Source organism: Pantherophis guttatus, chromosome 5, assembly GCF_059756535.1.
Source record: "Pantherophis guttatus breed Tessera chromosome 5, ASM5975653v1, whole genome shotgun sequence".
Lineage (NCBI taxonomy): Eukaryota > Metazoa > Chordata > Lepidosauria > Squamata > Colubridae > Pantherophis > Pantherophis guttatus.
Genome location: NC_142067.1, coordinates 98,235,347 through 98,248,864, shown reverse-complemented (window position 1 = coordinate 98,248,864; position 13,518 = coordinate 98,235,347). Strand labels below are relative to the sequence as shown.

Here is a 13,518-nt window from a genome sequence, read left to right as displayed (position 1 = left end):
CTGCGCTACTTGGAACATCATATATTTTAAGAAGGTACTGGTTGATACCTAGAACGTTGGCAGCAACCTGTATCAACCATTAGCACCAGTCAATGGTATTTGTGATGCATTTTTGAATGTTCAGTTGACTAAGTTTCATGTTTAATGAATAAAGTAAATAATAATAATAACAACAACAACAACCTTTATTGTCACTGCACCACATATGTACAATGAGATTGGTGGAGCTCCCTCAGTGCACCCCCCCCCCAACACAGTACAACTCACAGTGAAGACAGAAAATTCCTAACCAATAAATTATATTAAGAAACACCCAGTCCTATTGCACCAGTGTGAACATGTTACACGTTGTGCCGCCCCGGCAAGTCCATCATACTACGTAATTATGATGTTATTTCACATTCAGGAGTCTGACAGCCCACGGATAGAAACTCTTCTTCAGCCTGTTTGTGCGGCTGGCTATGCTTCTATATCTCTTTCCGGATGGTAGGAGGGTAAAGAAGTGCTGACCAGAGTTTGAGTCATCCCTGAGGATTTTCCTCACTCTTTTAAGATAGCGAGCCCTAGCGATCTCATCTAGTGGTATTGGGACAGCCCACGATGTTTTGTGCTGTGCTCACACCACCCTCTATAATGTTTTTCTATCTGTGGCTGTCAGGCCAGCATGCCATACCCTGATGCAATAAGTGAGAACGCTTTCTATTGTGGACCGGTAAAAGGAGGTCATCAGTTCCACCCTGTTTTACTCAAGACCCTAAGGAAATGGAAGACCTGTACTGAATTGTAAACCTGGGAAACTAAGCATTCCACACATCCTTAGGTCAAAGTTAGAAAAATATGTTCCATCAAAAGTAATTAATATTAATACTGTTACTTGTTATTGGATAACTGAAAGCTCCCCTCCTTTTTTTTTCTTTCAAGATCCTGAAGTTCACCCACAAAATGAAGATTACTGGGGTCATGTGAATCCTATTGGACCTAGAGCATGTTATGATGAAGGAAAGAGAGTTGCTGAAACCATGTGCTATGCCTATATGAAGCAGGTATTGAGGGCAAATTTTGCACAGTAATAACATTTGTGTGTGAGAGAATGTGCCTTCAAGTCAGTGTTGATTCCTGGTGGCAGACAGGACTAGCGCTGCAGTTTTCTTGGCAATGTTTTTTTTTTTTTCTGAAATGGTTGCCATTGCCTTCTTCCTTCTTCCCAAGGTCACCCAATTGTCTTTATGTCTTGGTAGGACTAAAATTCACAGTCTCCCAGCTTCTAGCCTGCTGCCCTAATCACTATGCAATCTGGCTCTTAGTCATAACATTATACAGGTAGTCTTCAGCTTCTGACCATAATTGAGCCTAAAATTTATGTGGATAAGTGAGAAATTTGTTAAGTGATTTTTGGCCTATTTTATGACTTTTCTTGCCACATTTGTTAAGTAAACCACTGCAGTTGTTAAGTTACTAACAAACGTAACTAACTTAAGTGTTGTTAAGTGGATCTGGCTTCTCCGTTGACTTGACTTGTTAAAAGGTTGCAAAAGGATATCATATGACCTCATACCCTGCAACCGTCATAATATGAACCAGTTGTCAAGTGTTCAAATGTAAATCACGTGACCATGGGGATGCTGCAGAGGTCATAGGTTTGAAAAGTGGTCATAAGTCACTTTTTTCAGTGCCACTGTAACTTCGAAAGGTCACTAAATGAACTGTTGTAAGTAGTAAGAGAACTGCCTGTAGTCCAGAATTTGAAAAATGAGTGTAATACTAAGGCACTTACGAATGCAAAATATATCAGGTGTGAGATAAGTAATTATCTTTGGGGGCTGAAGGCAGCCTTTGGTCTTTCTGTTAATCCCATCTTTTTTTTCATATATATTGATACAAAAATCTTTTTTTTCATCACTTGTTTTCTGGGGTGGGTAGATGTTATTTTTTGTTTGTTTATTCGGTCACAGTAAACTGTGGACTGATGCATATTATTCTCTCAGTAACTGCTTCTTGAGTTCTGATAAACCTGTGTTTGTTATTTTTTTATTTTGTTTTTATCCCTCCTTTATTATACCCTGTTTCCCCGAAAATAAGACCCTGATTTATATTTTTTTAAACCCGGAAATAAGCGCTTGGCCTTATTGCCATGCGCTCAAAAGCCCAATTGGGCTTATTATCAGGGGATGTCTTATTTTGGAGGAAACAGGGTAGTTATAAATAATTCAAGGCGGTGAAAATACCTAATACTTCTACCTCCTCCTGTTTTCCCCATAACAATAGCCCAGTAAGGTGGATTGTACTGAGAGTGTGTGACTGGCCCAAAGTCACCAAGAAGGTTTTCATTTATAAGGCGAGACTAAAACTCAGTCTCCTGGTTTCTAGTCTGTATCTTAACCACTAGACCAAACTGGCCAGCATCTAAACATTTTGTCTCCTCTGGGCTTCTTTTTAAGATTGCCTTTGGTTTTCCTAAACATCCAAAGCCTTCTCCAGTAACAAAAGCTTTAGCTTTATCATTAGCTTTATTGATGTTTTCAGTGTACAGTTAATTTTACTTCATCTAGTAGATTTTTTTTTTTTTTTGATAGGAACAAAGTTGTTGGGAAGTTAAGAATAAACTAGTTAAATGGTTCTTTATGTTTCATCCTATGTGGTGAATTTCATTTTCTAATCTACAGTTGCTAAGATACTAAAAAGGCAGATAGGCTATACAAATATTATAAGAGGCAGTGTAAATTCTAATACTTTCTGGCATTTCTTCTAGAAATATTATAAAGAGAACAAATAATTGAGACATGTTTGGCAACATTTCCTGCTGTTGTCAGGATCTATAAACATTCATGGCATCCTCAAGAGTATCTCTTTTATTTACTAGTTTAAAGTGCTTCGTGTCCCCAAAAGCCTAACAAAAATTGATTTAATTTAATCAGAAATACTCCTGACAGATCATTATATTATCCTTCCAAAGAGAAATCTCTGAGAAGGAGTTCTTGCAACAACAATGCTACAAACCAGTCTTCCCCATCTTGTACAGTCCCAATATGCTGGACTCCAACTCTCATAATTGCTAACCCATTTTAGAGGCTGGCTGGGATGGTGGGACTGTTGTAGCAGATATTTGAAGGACACTGTGTTGGCGAGTAATAGATCTATAGCTGAACTTTTTTTTTTTGTCTTTTAATGACCCCATAATCCCTAAATTGGGACATATCCCTGGAGTCGGGGCAACTGAATGGAGTTGAGTGTTTACTGGCCGGATGCCCTTCCTGTCGCCAATGCAGAGTTTGCAGCAGATAATTTCACATTGTGCCCAGACAGAGAAATATCTGCCGCTACCTAGAATCGAACTCACAGCCTCCTGATTGTGAGGTGAGAGCTCCACCTCTAGGTCACTGCACCACTCTGAACTATAACTGAACTGCACCATATGAAATCATTACAATTGTATGTGTTTGTGGGTATGTCTTATTCTGGAATAATACAAAAAATATTATTTTCAATAGAATTTTTTCAAGATGCTATTTTTCTTGTCCTTTCAGGAAGGTGTTGAAGTAAGAGTTGCCCGAATCTTCAATACATTTGGTCCCCGGATGCACATGAATGATGGCAGAGTTGTTAGTAACTTTATCTTGCAAGCTCTTCAAGGAGAACCCTTAACTGTATGTATTCATCTTCTTGTCCATTCAGTTTAATGACTGTGTGGCAAAGACAAATCAAAGTCTGCCATTTTGTGAAATCTCACAGGATCAATATTTTAGTAAAGAATCTTAAATTAAGAATTTAAACATTCTAATGTATCATCTAATATTTAATCACATAAGCACATTGTGTTGTACTCAGAAGTGCCATTTAATATTCAGATACCTAAGATTATAGAAATTGTTTCTAAGACGTGGAAGATTCATTGGTAAGAAATCAAGTGAAGTCTTCAACCAAATAGGTGAACTGTTTCTATTGAAAACTGTTCCTGAATTGATATTTGCTAACACAGTACTTGTATATCTTGTGGTTTACTTATATCAGATATTCATGATATTCATTTATCATCTAGTGCTAGAGTTCTAGAAATGACAAATATATATATATATATATATATATATATATATATATATATATATATATATATATATATATATATATATATATATATATATATATATATATATATATATATATATATATATATATATATATATTTGTTTATGTAAGTTTTCATGGGTATGTATGTGCACCAATGGGATCACCATTATCACCAGTCATCGCTAATCTTTTCATGGAAGAATTCGAATCCAATGCCTTAGAAAAAACTGTTAACAAACCAAAATTATGGCTCAGATACGTTGATGACACCTTTGTGATCTGGCCACATGGAAGAGATAAATTGGAAAACTTCTTAGTACATTTGAACAGCCTCCATCCCAAAATAAAGTTCACCATGGAGATAGAATCAGAAAACCAGTTACCTTTCCTCGATGTATTAATTTATAAAAAATCTGATGGCACCTTAGGACATACCATCTATCAAAAGAAGACACATACGAACCGCTATCTCAACGCCAAATCACACCACCATCCAGCACAAATAAACTCTGTTGCCAAAACATTAACCACAAGAACTAAACGTCTGGCTGATGAAGCACATTTACAAACTGAATTATATACACTAACTAATGTACTGACATCAAATGGGTTCTGTAGAAATAAAGTCATCAATATGATCAAACATACAACACCAAGACAGAATAAAAAACAACAAGAGGAACAAAACAATGGGAAAGCCATCTTGCCCTATATAAGGGGAACAACAGATAAAATTAGCAAAGTACTACAAAAACACAACATCAAAACCATATTTTGCACAGATAGAAAGATATCGTCCATTCTGAGAAACCCCAAAGACAAAATAGAATTAGAAGATCAAGGCATATATGAAATCCCATGTGCTTCCTGCCCATCAACATACATTGGACAGACCAACAGAAGAATGAGTGTGCGCATCGAGGAACACAAAAACTCAATACAAAAGCAAGAACACACATCATCATTAGTTCAACATATAAATACAACAGGACACAACATTAATTTTAATAAAACAAAAACAGTTGCAAAAATAGAACATCTCAATGGCAGGATAATCAGAGAAGCAATAGAAATGGAAAAAAGACCATATTGCATGAATAAACGGGATGACACTTCACGTCTGCCTACTATTTGGAAACCTGCTCTCATAGATAGACGAATCTTGACACCATATGTGGAACATGGACCAAACATTGCACAAAAAAATCCCAACCAAATCATATTCAAACCAGCCACAAAGATAAAGCCCTGCCACCTAGTGGAGAAAAACCGACCATACACCCGAAGCCAAGCCAATAAACACATACTGGGACTCCCAACCAATCAGAATGAAAAGGTGGAGCCATCCCAGAATACCAGCACCAGATTTGAAATTCCAACGTCAGTTAGTGCAAAATGACTACTGGCATAAGCCTGATGATGGCAGATGGGATTCTGCCGAAACGTTGCTTCTACCCTTTTAGGGATATATCCACAATTACACGGGAAGAAACCCGAAATATTAACTATACACACATATATATATATATATACACACACACACACACACACACACATATATATACATACATACACAATATACACAAATATATATATATATATATATATATATATATATATATATATATATATATATATATATATATATATATATATATATATATATATATATATATATATATATATATATATATTTGTGTAAACTGCTTCTTAATTCCATTTGGTGTGATTCAAGCAATAGTTTGAAATGGCTCCTTTTAAAATAACGTTGAAAGCTGCTGCTGAGTTTTAACAATTTAAATATTTACAATAAAGTAATGCTTTTATCTTAGAATGGCAGAGAAGTTTTGCAATATAAAAGTAAAGGATTTTTAGGCAAGGATGTATTGAAATCCTTTTGAAGAACAATGGAATCTCATGAGATTCAGCCTTTTCAAAATTGCAATATTTTGTTTTCTGGCAAGCAACCATATACTAGCAGAATGCTTGTAATCTGCTTACTGGAAAGATTGTTGCTAAGACACTTAGTAGGCAGTTTCTCAACTTGCGCGAAAAAGATTTAAATTCTTTATAGAAGATTTAAATTCTTTATAAATTGTCAGAAAAGCCAGCATGGGTGACTTAGTTTTACTTTTTGCCAACTTAAGAACATTTTTTTCTTTCTCATTTGTAAAGAAAATGGATAATTATTTGGGGCATGTTCTACTATGAAATCTTTTTTAAAAAAAACCCCAATTCTTCCAAAAAATGCAATGTTGAAAATAATGGTTTTTTTAATTGGTAAGAATTGCTAGACATGAAGAAACGATCATGAAAATGAACAAATAGATCAATATGAAATAGTTCTGTTGGTTTGTATCTTGGATAGGACACCTGTTGACGGCACTCCATGAACCCAGAGAAAAATTAATGTGTATTTAGGAGGTCTATAATAAGATTATTTTCCATATAATTTCAGATAATCATTTGGTAAATCAGGATAAACAAACAAGGATACATGGATGGTACTTGTACGTCACTGCAAAGTGGTATCTTTGCTATGCATATTTATGTCATTTTTAATTCTTCCAGGTATATGGGCCTGGCACTCAAACCAGAGCATTCCAGTATGTCAGGTATACATTTTTATGTTGAATTCAACTCAATCTTCTTATGGCCTTTAGCTAGCCAATGTTAATTGTTTCAAGAAGAGTTTGTGGGAAAGCTTTTTCCACATGCCATAGTTTTGCTATATAACTTTTCAGCACTTTTCCTAAGTAGTTTCATTCATGTGGCCCATTATCTGATAGCACTTTTTAAAAACTATTTGTAGGAATTTGTATGGAGAGAGCATTATAATTACCGTATTTTTCGGCGTATAAGACACACCTTTTCCCAAAAGTGGGTGAAAATCTGGGTGCGTCTTTTACTCTGAATGTAGCCCCGCCCAGCTTCTCAAAGGAGATTTCAGAAGCTGAAAAAAGCATCAGAAACGAAACTTCAGAAAAGAAGCCCCCAAACAGAGCTTCAGAAAAAAAGCCCCCAAACAGAGCTTCAGAAAAAAAGCCCCCAAATAGAGCTTCATAGGCTTTTTTTCTGAAGCTCTGTTTTGGAGTCTTTCAGAGGCAGGAAAAAAAGTTTTTTCTGAAACTGGGTTTCAGAAGTTTCAGAGGCAGGAAAAAAAGGAAAAAAAAAACAAGGCACAGAGCTCACAACCAGGGAACCTGTTGCTAAAATTCACCTCTGGGGACAGCTGATTGGAGGTATTCCGGGATCCACCTGCCAATCAGCTTTTTTCTTATTTTCCTCCCCAAAAACTAAGGTGCATCTTATGCTCCAAAAAATATGGTATATTTTTTCTAGCTAACTGCCTCAAAACTGAAAGAAAAATAAAGCAGTAATAACTACCAATTCTAAATATTGGAGATGCGCTCACCTCAAAGGCAAGAATTCTGACAAATTAGATCAGTGTTTGTGTTCTAGAACTTCTCATTACCGCTAGCAAGTTGAACTTCCATCTAGCATACGATTAAGTAAACATCTCTTTGTACAGTTTGGGTTGCAGATGTGAAGACTGATAATCATGACTCATCTAAAAATGTTGCATACCAAGAATGCCGTTGGGTGGCTTATCATCTTTCCTGGAACAATCCCAAACTTATAATTCTAGAAAACTCAGTTTAGGAACTTAATAACATTTTAATTTTTAAAAAAGTCATAAAATTACACTGTTTTCTACCCATCAAACCACTGACTAAATATTTCTGAGCACCAACGACATTGGTTCAGTCCTGGTGCAGCTATTTTAAGAGACAGCGATGAGTTGTAAATGTTGAATCTACTTGTCGGGGATGAAGGGGGAAGTTTCTTCCGCTTATGTTTTCTTTTTTTTTTTTTGTAAATAAGATTTACACTTTTTAGATGCTTTTTCTTTCTTCTCCTTTTTATGTATTTATGTTTTTGTATTTGTTATATCTATTTAACATAATCTTTAATAATGTTAAAAGAAAAGGTCACCGCTGAAAATAATTGTCGTACTGTACATCCTGGCTTTATTCTCTCATTGCAAGGTGCTGCTTTAAATAATTGTTGCAAATAAATAATTATTGTTTTAGATTAAAAAGTTAGAAAGGAGCAAATGAGCCATCTGTCCAAAGAGTTCCAATTATGTATATTTGCTGACCTAACCTTGGCCCAAGCAGAGGCTTGGTGTTGGGTTAGCCATTCAGGTATTTGTTTGGAGCAGAGTGTGGGAAATTTATCCACCCACGACAGAGTAGAATGTTTATTTAGCAACGCCTTGGCTACATTTAATTCAGCCCAGCCCAGCAGGGATACAATGTCTATTTATACCCACACTATTTTTCTTAATTTTTACAAAATGGGAAAAAGTCAATATAAATTGCTTAGTAATAATCATAAATACACACATACACACAAAATGACTCTTAAGAGGCAAAAGAAGTATTAGAAGCCTCTGGGTTTCCTGTTTTTTTCCTTAAACTATTACTGCCATCTTCTGCTGAATATGTGAATATGCATTTTCTTTGTAGGGAGAGCATTTTTTCAGTTTTAGCCAACATAATGGTGGTTTAACAGTAACCTAAAATAAGCACAATATTTGTGCTAATATTAAAAATTATGTGACTACTTTTGCTGTTCCAAATTCATTTATGCCTATGCATCTACATTTATTGAATTTTGTGGGGGAGAAAAATCACATAGCTTAATTATAAAAAAGAGGAATTCCCCTCCCCCATTTCTTAAGGGGGCTAAGGAACCTAAATTTCTTTCCTTATTCCATAGTTATCCAGAGTGAATTTGCCTATCAATGTTCATTATGCTCTTAATGCCAAAGTTAAATATGACAAGCAGAAATGTTCCAAAGAAGGAGATGAAAATAATCAACAAGGTGACAAAAATCATGCAGTCAGTATCCTTCCCCCTGCTTGCCTGCATCATGGCTGGGCAGGTATTGATTGCATAGATGTGGCCGCCATCTTGAATTCCTGATGCCCATGAACACCTGTGAGGATTACAGTGGAAGAGTCACATTATATTTTGTTTCGAAATTTTCTACTCAGGCAGTTAATAGCAGACTTACAATGAGAGGTAACTGAATATACAGTACATGTTTGTTCCTAGACTCTCTATAAGCTATCCATTTACTTGAGTAAACTACATTTCTGCTCTCTTTAAAGCATGGCTATCAGTGGTGGGTTGCTACCAGTTCTATCCAGATTGACGAACCGGTAGTGGTGGCAGGAGGCTCCGCCCACCCGCACCAGACACTTCTGCGCATGCACAGAAGCATTGCGCACATACGAACACATGTTCATGCACGAGCAAACTGGTTGTGATGGGTTTTGCAACCCAATACTGATGGCTACACATGCTGAACCTTGCCAAAAGTTGTTAGTAAATGTCATTGTGTAATAATTTAATAATTAACATAATTAAGGCCAAAAGAAACAATCCAATTAACTACTTTTAATCTATATAATTCATTTATCTCTTGAATTGGCCACATTGGTGGGCCATGATGTACCACACTCAAAACCAACTCTAGTTTTCAGTCTAATAAAAGTTCCCCACCCTGATTTTAAAGTTTTATCATGTTCTGCACCTAAATCTGACACCCTGATAACTCGTTCATCCCATTGTTTCAATTGGCACATTGTGTCTTTTGTGAAAATTGTTTAGGCGGAAATGTTTTGCTTTGTCCTTTCATGTATATTCAGCGTAAGTTGCTGTGGTTTACTTGCTTTAGCTTCTGTTCATGGGTATCAGCAGAAGCTTCCTGTTTCATCCCAAAGGTGAAGGTCATATGGAACTGCATGTATAAAAGGGATGGGACTTTGTCAGTCTCGGCCCCCTTGACCACTGCCCCCGCCCCATGCCACTGCTTACAGTAAAACTTCCCCCAAGAGAATATTTTTTCCTCAGCATCAGCACTTTGCAAGGCCATACCATAAATAAATCAGGAAATAACTCTCAGCTCATATTGTCTTATCTTTTTTTTCCAGTGACCTTGTGAATGGGCTCGTGGCCTTAATGAATAGCAACGTTAGCAGTCCTGTTAACTTGGTAAACAAAACACTCTTGTTGTTATAAATCTTAATGGGAAATTGAGTAAAGTGGTATGGAAATAAAATAGCACCTCCAAATTCAGAGTGCATGGAATCAATCTGTGCTGGGACGTAGCCTTTTGTATTTTCCTGATCTGAAAATTGCAATAGGCCCATCACCATCACCAGTACCTCCTTCTGCTTCTCATTGTTATTAAAAACACAAACACCATATGAGGACAAACTAGCATGGTGCAATTTTTCTACTTTAAATGCAGTGAGTTCTATTATATCTGCATTATATCTCCAAATAAGGCCTTTGCAGACCCCTTTTTATAAATCCATTTTTAAAATAAATTTTTGCATGCAGTGTGCTGCTTTTGTAATTATATTCTTGTCTCATAATATTTCATCTCTCTTGAGTTTTTGCTACTAAATCAGAAAGTAACTAAAACCATTGAGGTTCCTGATAGTAAAAATTTCTACTGAACATAGTATGATCTGAGATGTAAAATGCATTTCCTTAGGTTTGACCTCAGGAGTGGTGTGAAAACAATAGGAATTTCTGCTAGAACAAGGATTCCAGTCTTTGGATCATTCTTTTACTTTAGGAATTCCTGTGGTAGATTCCATTCAGGAACAAAGAATTCTGCAATTGGGATGCAATTGTAATTTATTATCTGAGTATTCAGGAAATAACTCTTTATGGAAGATCAAAACCTATATTTTCCTCCTACTTATTGTACTTAAATAATGAATTTGTACTATTGTGCTATATAATACCATTATACTATAACTATTGTACTATTGTACTGTAAACATTATTTTAATAATACTTGTTATATCTCTAGGGGAATCCAGAGGAACATTCTATTCTAGAATTTGCCCAGTTAATTAAAAAGCTTGTGGGTAAGTACATTTAAATTACTTTGTAAAGAAAATATAGAGCTTGGTGATATGTGTCTCCTATTGATTGTTCCACGGAAGGTAATAAATTTAATAAATAAATCAGTTCAAATTATTTAATTTGGAGCTGCTACTAGAAAACCCAATGAAGATGTAATTAACTAAAAAAAAGGAAAGAAAAATTATAGGCCTATAAATACTAAAAATTCTGTGATCCATGTGTACCTTTATGTGTACAATGCATTGTATAGTTTTTGACTTATGATTGGTCACTTAGCAACTCTTCAAAATTATGACAGAGCCCCCAAAAGGTATTTACAACCCAGTTTCAAGGTTCTAATGTCAGCCTCCTGTAGGAGGTGACCAGGCTGAGCCGAAGGGAGTGGTCAAATGAGTCTCTGCGCGCCCACAAGAGATCTAAGTCCAGCCCACCGTGAATGGCTTTCTTAACTCTCACTCATTTTGCTTGACCGCTGATTGGTCAGATTCTTGTAGAGCGCTTAAGCTTGCAATAAATCTTTATACTTATTTGAACTGCCTGAATCTCCTGATTTCCTTGGCGCTTGACATCTCCACAGTTGCATGACCACATTTTAGGTGTTTGGCAATTAGATAGCATTTGCAGCTATTTGCCACACCCTGTGATCATGTGACCATGATTATAGGATAGTTTTGTCGGAAACTGGTGTTTACTTCTGGTTTCTGGCAAAAACTAGCTCACAGCAAACAATGGTTTCACTTAACAACTGGATCAGTCACATGATGACTCACATTATGAACATCATGACTTACAACTATGATTGCAAGGCTGACTTACAGTTGCAGGTCAAGGACTACCAGTGTTATTATGGAACTTTTGATGCGGGATGCCTTGCAGAAGGATATTATCTCTTTTCAGAAATTGAAATTGTAACAGCAGTCACTCAGCAATATGACTAATTATAAAATGTGTTTACAGGCAGTGGAAGTGAAATCCAGTTTCTGTCAGAAGCCCAAGATGATCCTCAAAAAAGGAAGCCAGATATCAAGAAAGCCAAATTATTGCTTGGTTGGGAACCTGTGGTACGTAATGTTTATCAATGGCATTGTAGTTTCAAAATGTAATATTATTTATTTCATACTATTTAAGGCAAGTTGTTGTGATTTATTCTGTGGTGTGCTTCCTTTTGGGGAAAGAAAAAGAGACATTTTTTAAAAACAGATCCTTTATATAAAGCAAGTTAATTAAACTCAGGAGAAACTCCAAAAGCCAGTCATTTTAACAAAAATACTGAAACAAAATATGTAAATCTCTTATTTCTCCCTTATAAATGTCCAGTTTTTGCTATTTCCAATTTTATCAAATTGGAAAACAAGCAAACTTCCATGAATGTTTCCACAAATTGAGGAGCATAGTTTTAGGAAGCAGGGTTTTAGTACTACAAATAAGCACCACGTATTCTGTAAGCATGGATAATCCTCTCTCTTTCTCTCCGGAACAGGTTCCATTGGAAGAAGGTTTAAATAAAGCAATTCATTATTTTCGGAAAGAACTGGAATATCAAGCAAATAACCAATATATTCCTAAACCAAAACCTGCTAGGATAAAAAAAGGAAGAAGCAGACATAACTAAAAATTCAATTGGACAAGAAATGACATTTCTTACCTTGAATTTGAGAAGATGTCATATGTCTTTTGGTAAAGACTTCAGAACAGGTATCATGAAGAAAAAAAAAACTGGAATTTCACTCTGAAGCTTGCTTTAAAGAAGTGGATGTGCCTCAACAAGAAAACTGCAGTTCTTGCCTTGCACTTTTTAAATCTGTCTTTTTATGTAAAATAGATGCATCCTTTTTTAGTATCTTCAGGTTTTATATCTTGCTGTGAGATCATTTGTTATAACTGTCCTTGACAGTTTTATTTACTGGTTTCTTTGTGAAGCTGCGCATAAGATAAGGGCAGAATTGCCAATTTATTTATAAAATGGGTACTTTAAATGAGAGAGACTATGCATAAAGGGAAAAAAAGTAGCAGTATTGTCAGATGACAAACACTGGCATTTAGAAAATATCTGTACAAGAGTTTTATGTATTCCTTAAACCCCTTCCCCTCCCACACCCAACATTTAGTTCTAGTTGCACACTTGAATTTGAACTATTTCCACTGATAAATGCTATTTTAAATCACTACTGTATTGTGCATACTCTGGGCAAAAGTTAATGTATTATTGGCTACCAGTGGTTGAATATGCTATTTTAATAAAACACTGAACCTTACAGATTTAAGTAAAAGAAAAGTCTGTGGTTGTGGACATATTATTATATAGGTATAGCAGACTGATGTAACATCTGCCTCTGAGTAACTGATTCTTTTAATCAATATTTTGTGAGGTTTTTAGATAGTACATCTTTTGATGAATACAGTTCAATTACAAATAATCCTGTGAAGTTAAATTAAAAATCAAGTAGGACCAGTAGTGGGTTTCAATTTCAGCTGCTACTGGTTCATTCGTGGGTGCGC

At 35.7% G+C, this 13,518-nt stretch overlaps 1 protein-coding gene across 2 annotated transcripts in view; it reads left to right on the top strand.

Moving 5' to 3' along the window:
• UXS1 (UDP-glucuronate decarboxylase 1) overlaps positions 1 to 13,294 on the top strand; it is a 51,777-nt gene extending 38,483 nt beyond the window's left edge. For both annotated transcript variants that reach the window (XM_034419547.3, XM_034419556.3), the window contains exons 9-15: positions 922 to 1,043; positions 3,525 to 3,644; positions 6,637 to 6,680; positions 10,071 to 10,131; positions 10,964 to 11,021; positions 11,977 to 12,080; positions 12,500 to 13,294. In XM_034419547.3, the coding sequence (XP_034275438.1) occupies positions 922 to 1,043; positions 3,525 to 3,644; positions 6,637 to 6,680; positions 10,071 to 10,131; positions 10,964 to 11,021; positions 11,977 to 12,080; positions 12,500 to 12,631 (641 nt within the window). In that variant the 3' untranslated portion in view covers positions 12,632 to 13,294. The remainder of the gene's footprint in view (positions 1 to 921; positions 1,044 to 3,524; positions 3,645 to 6,636; positions 6,681 to 10,070; positions 10,132 to 10,963; positions 11,022 to 11,976; positions 12,081 to 12,499) is intronic.
• The last annotated feature ends 224 nt before the right edge of the window (positions 13,295 to 13,518 follow it).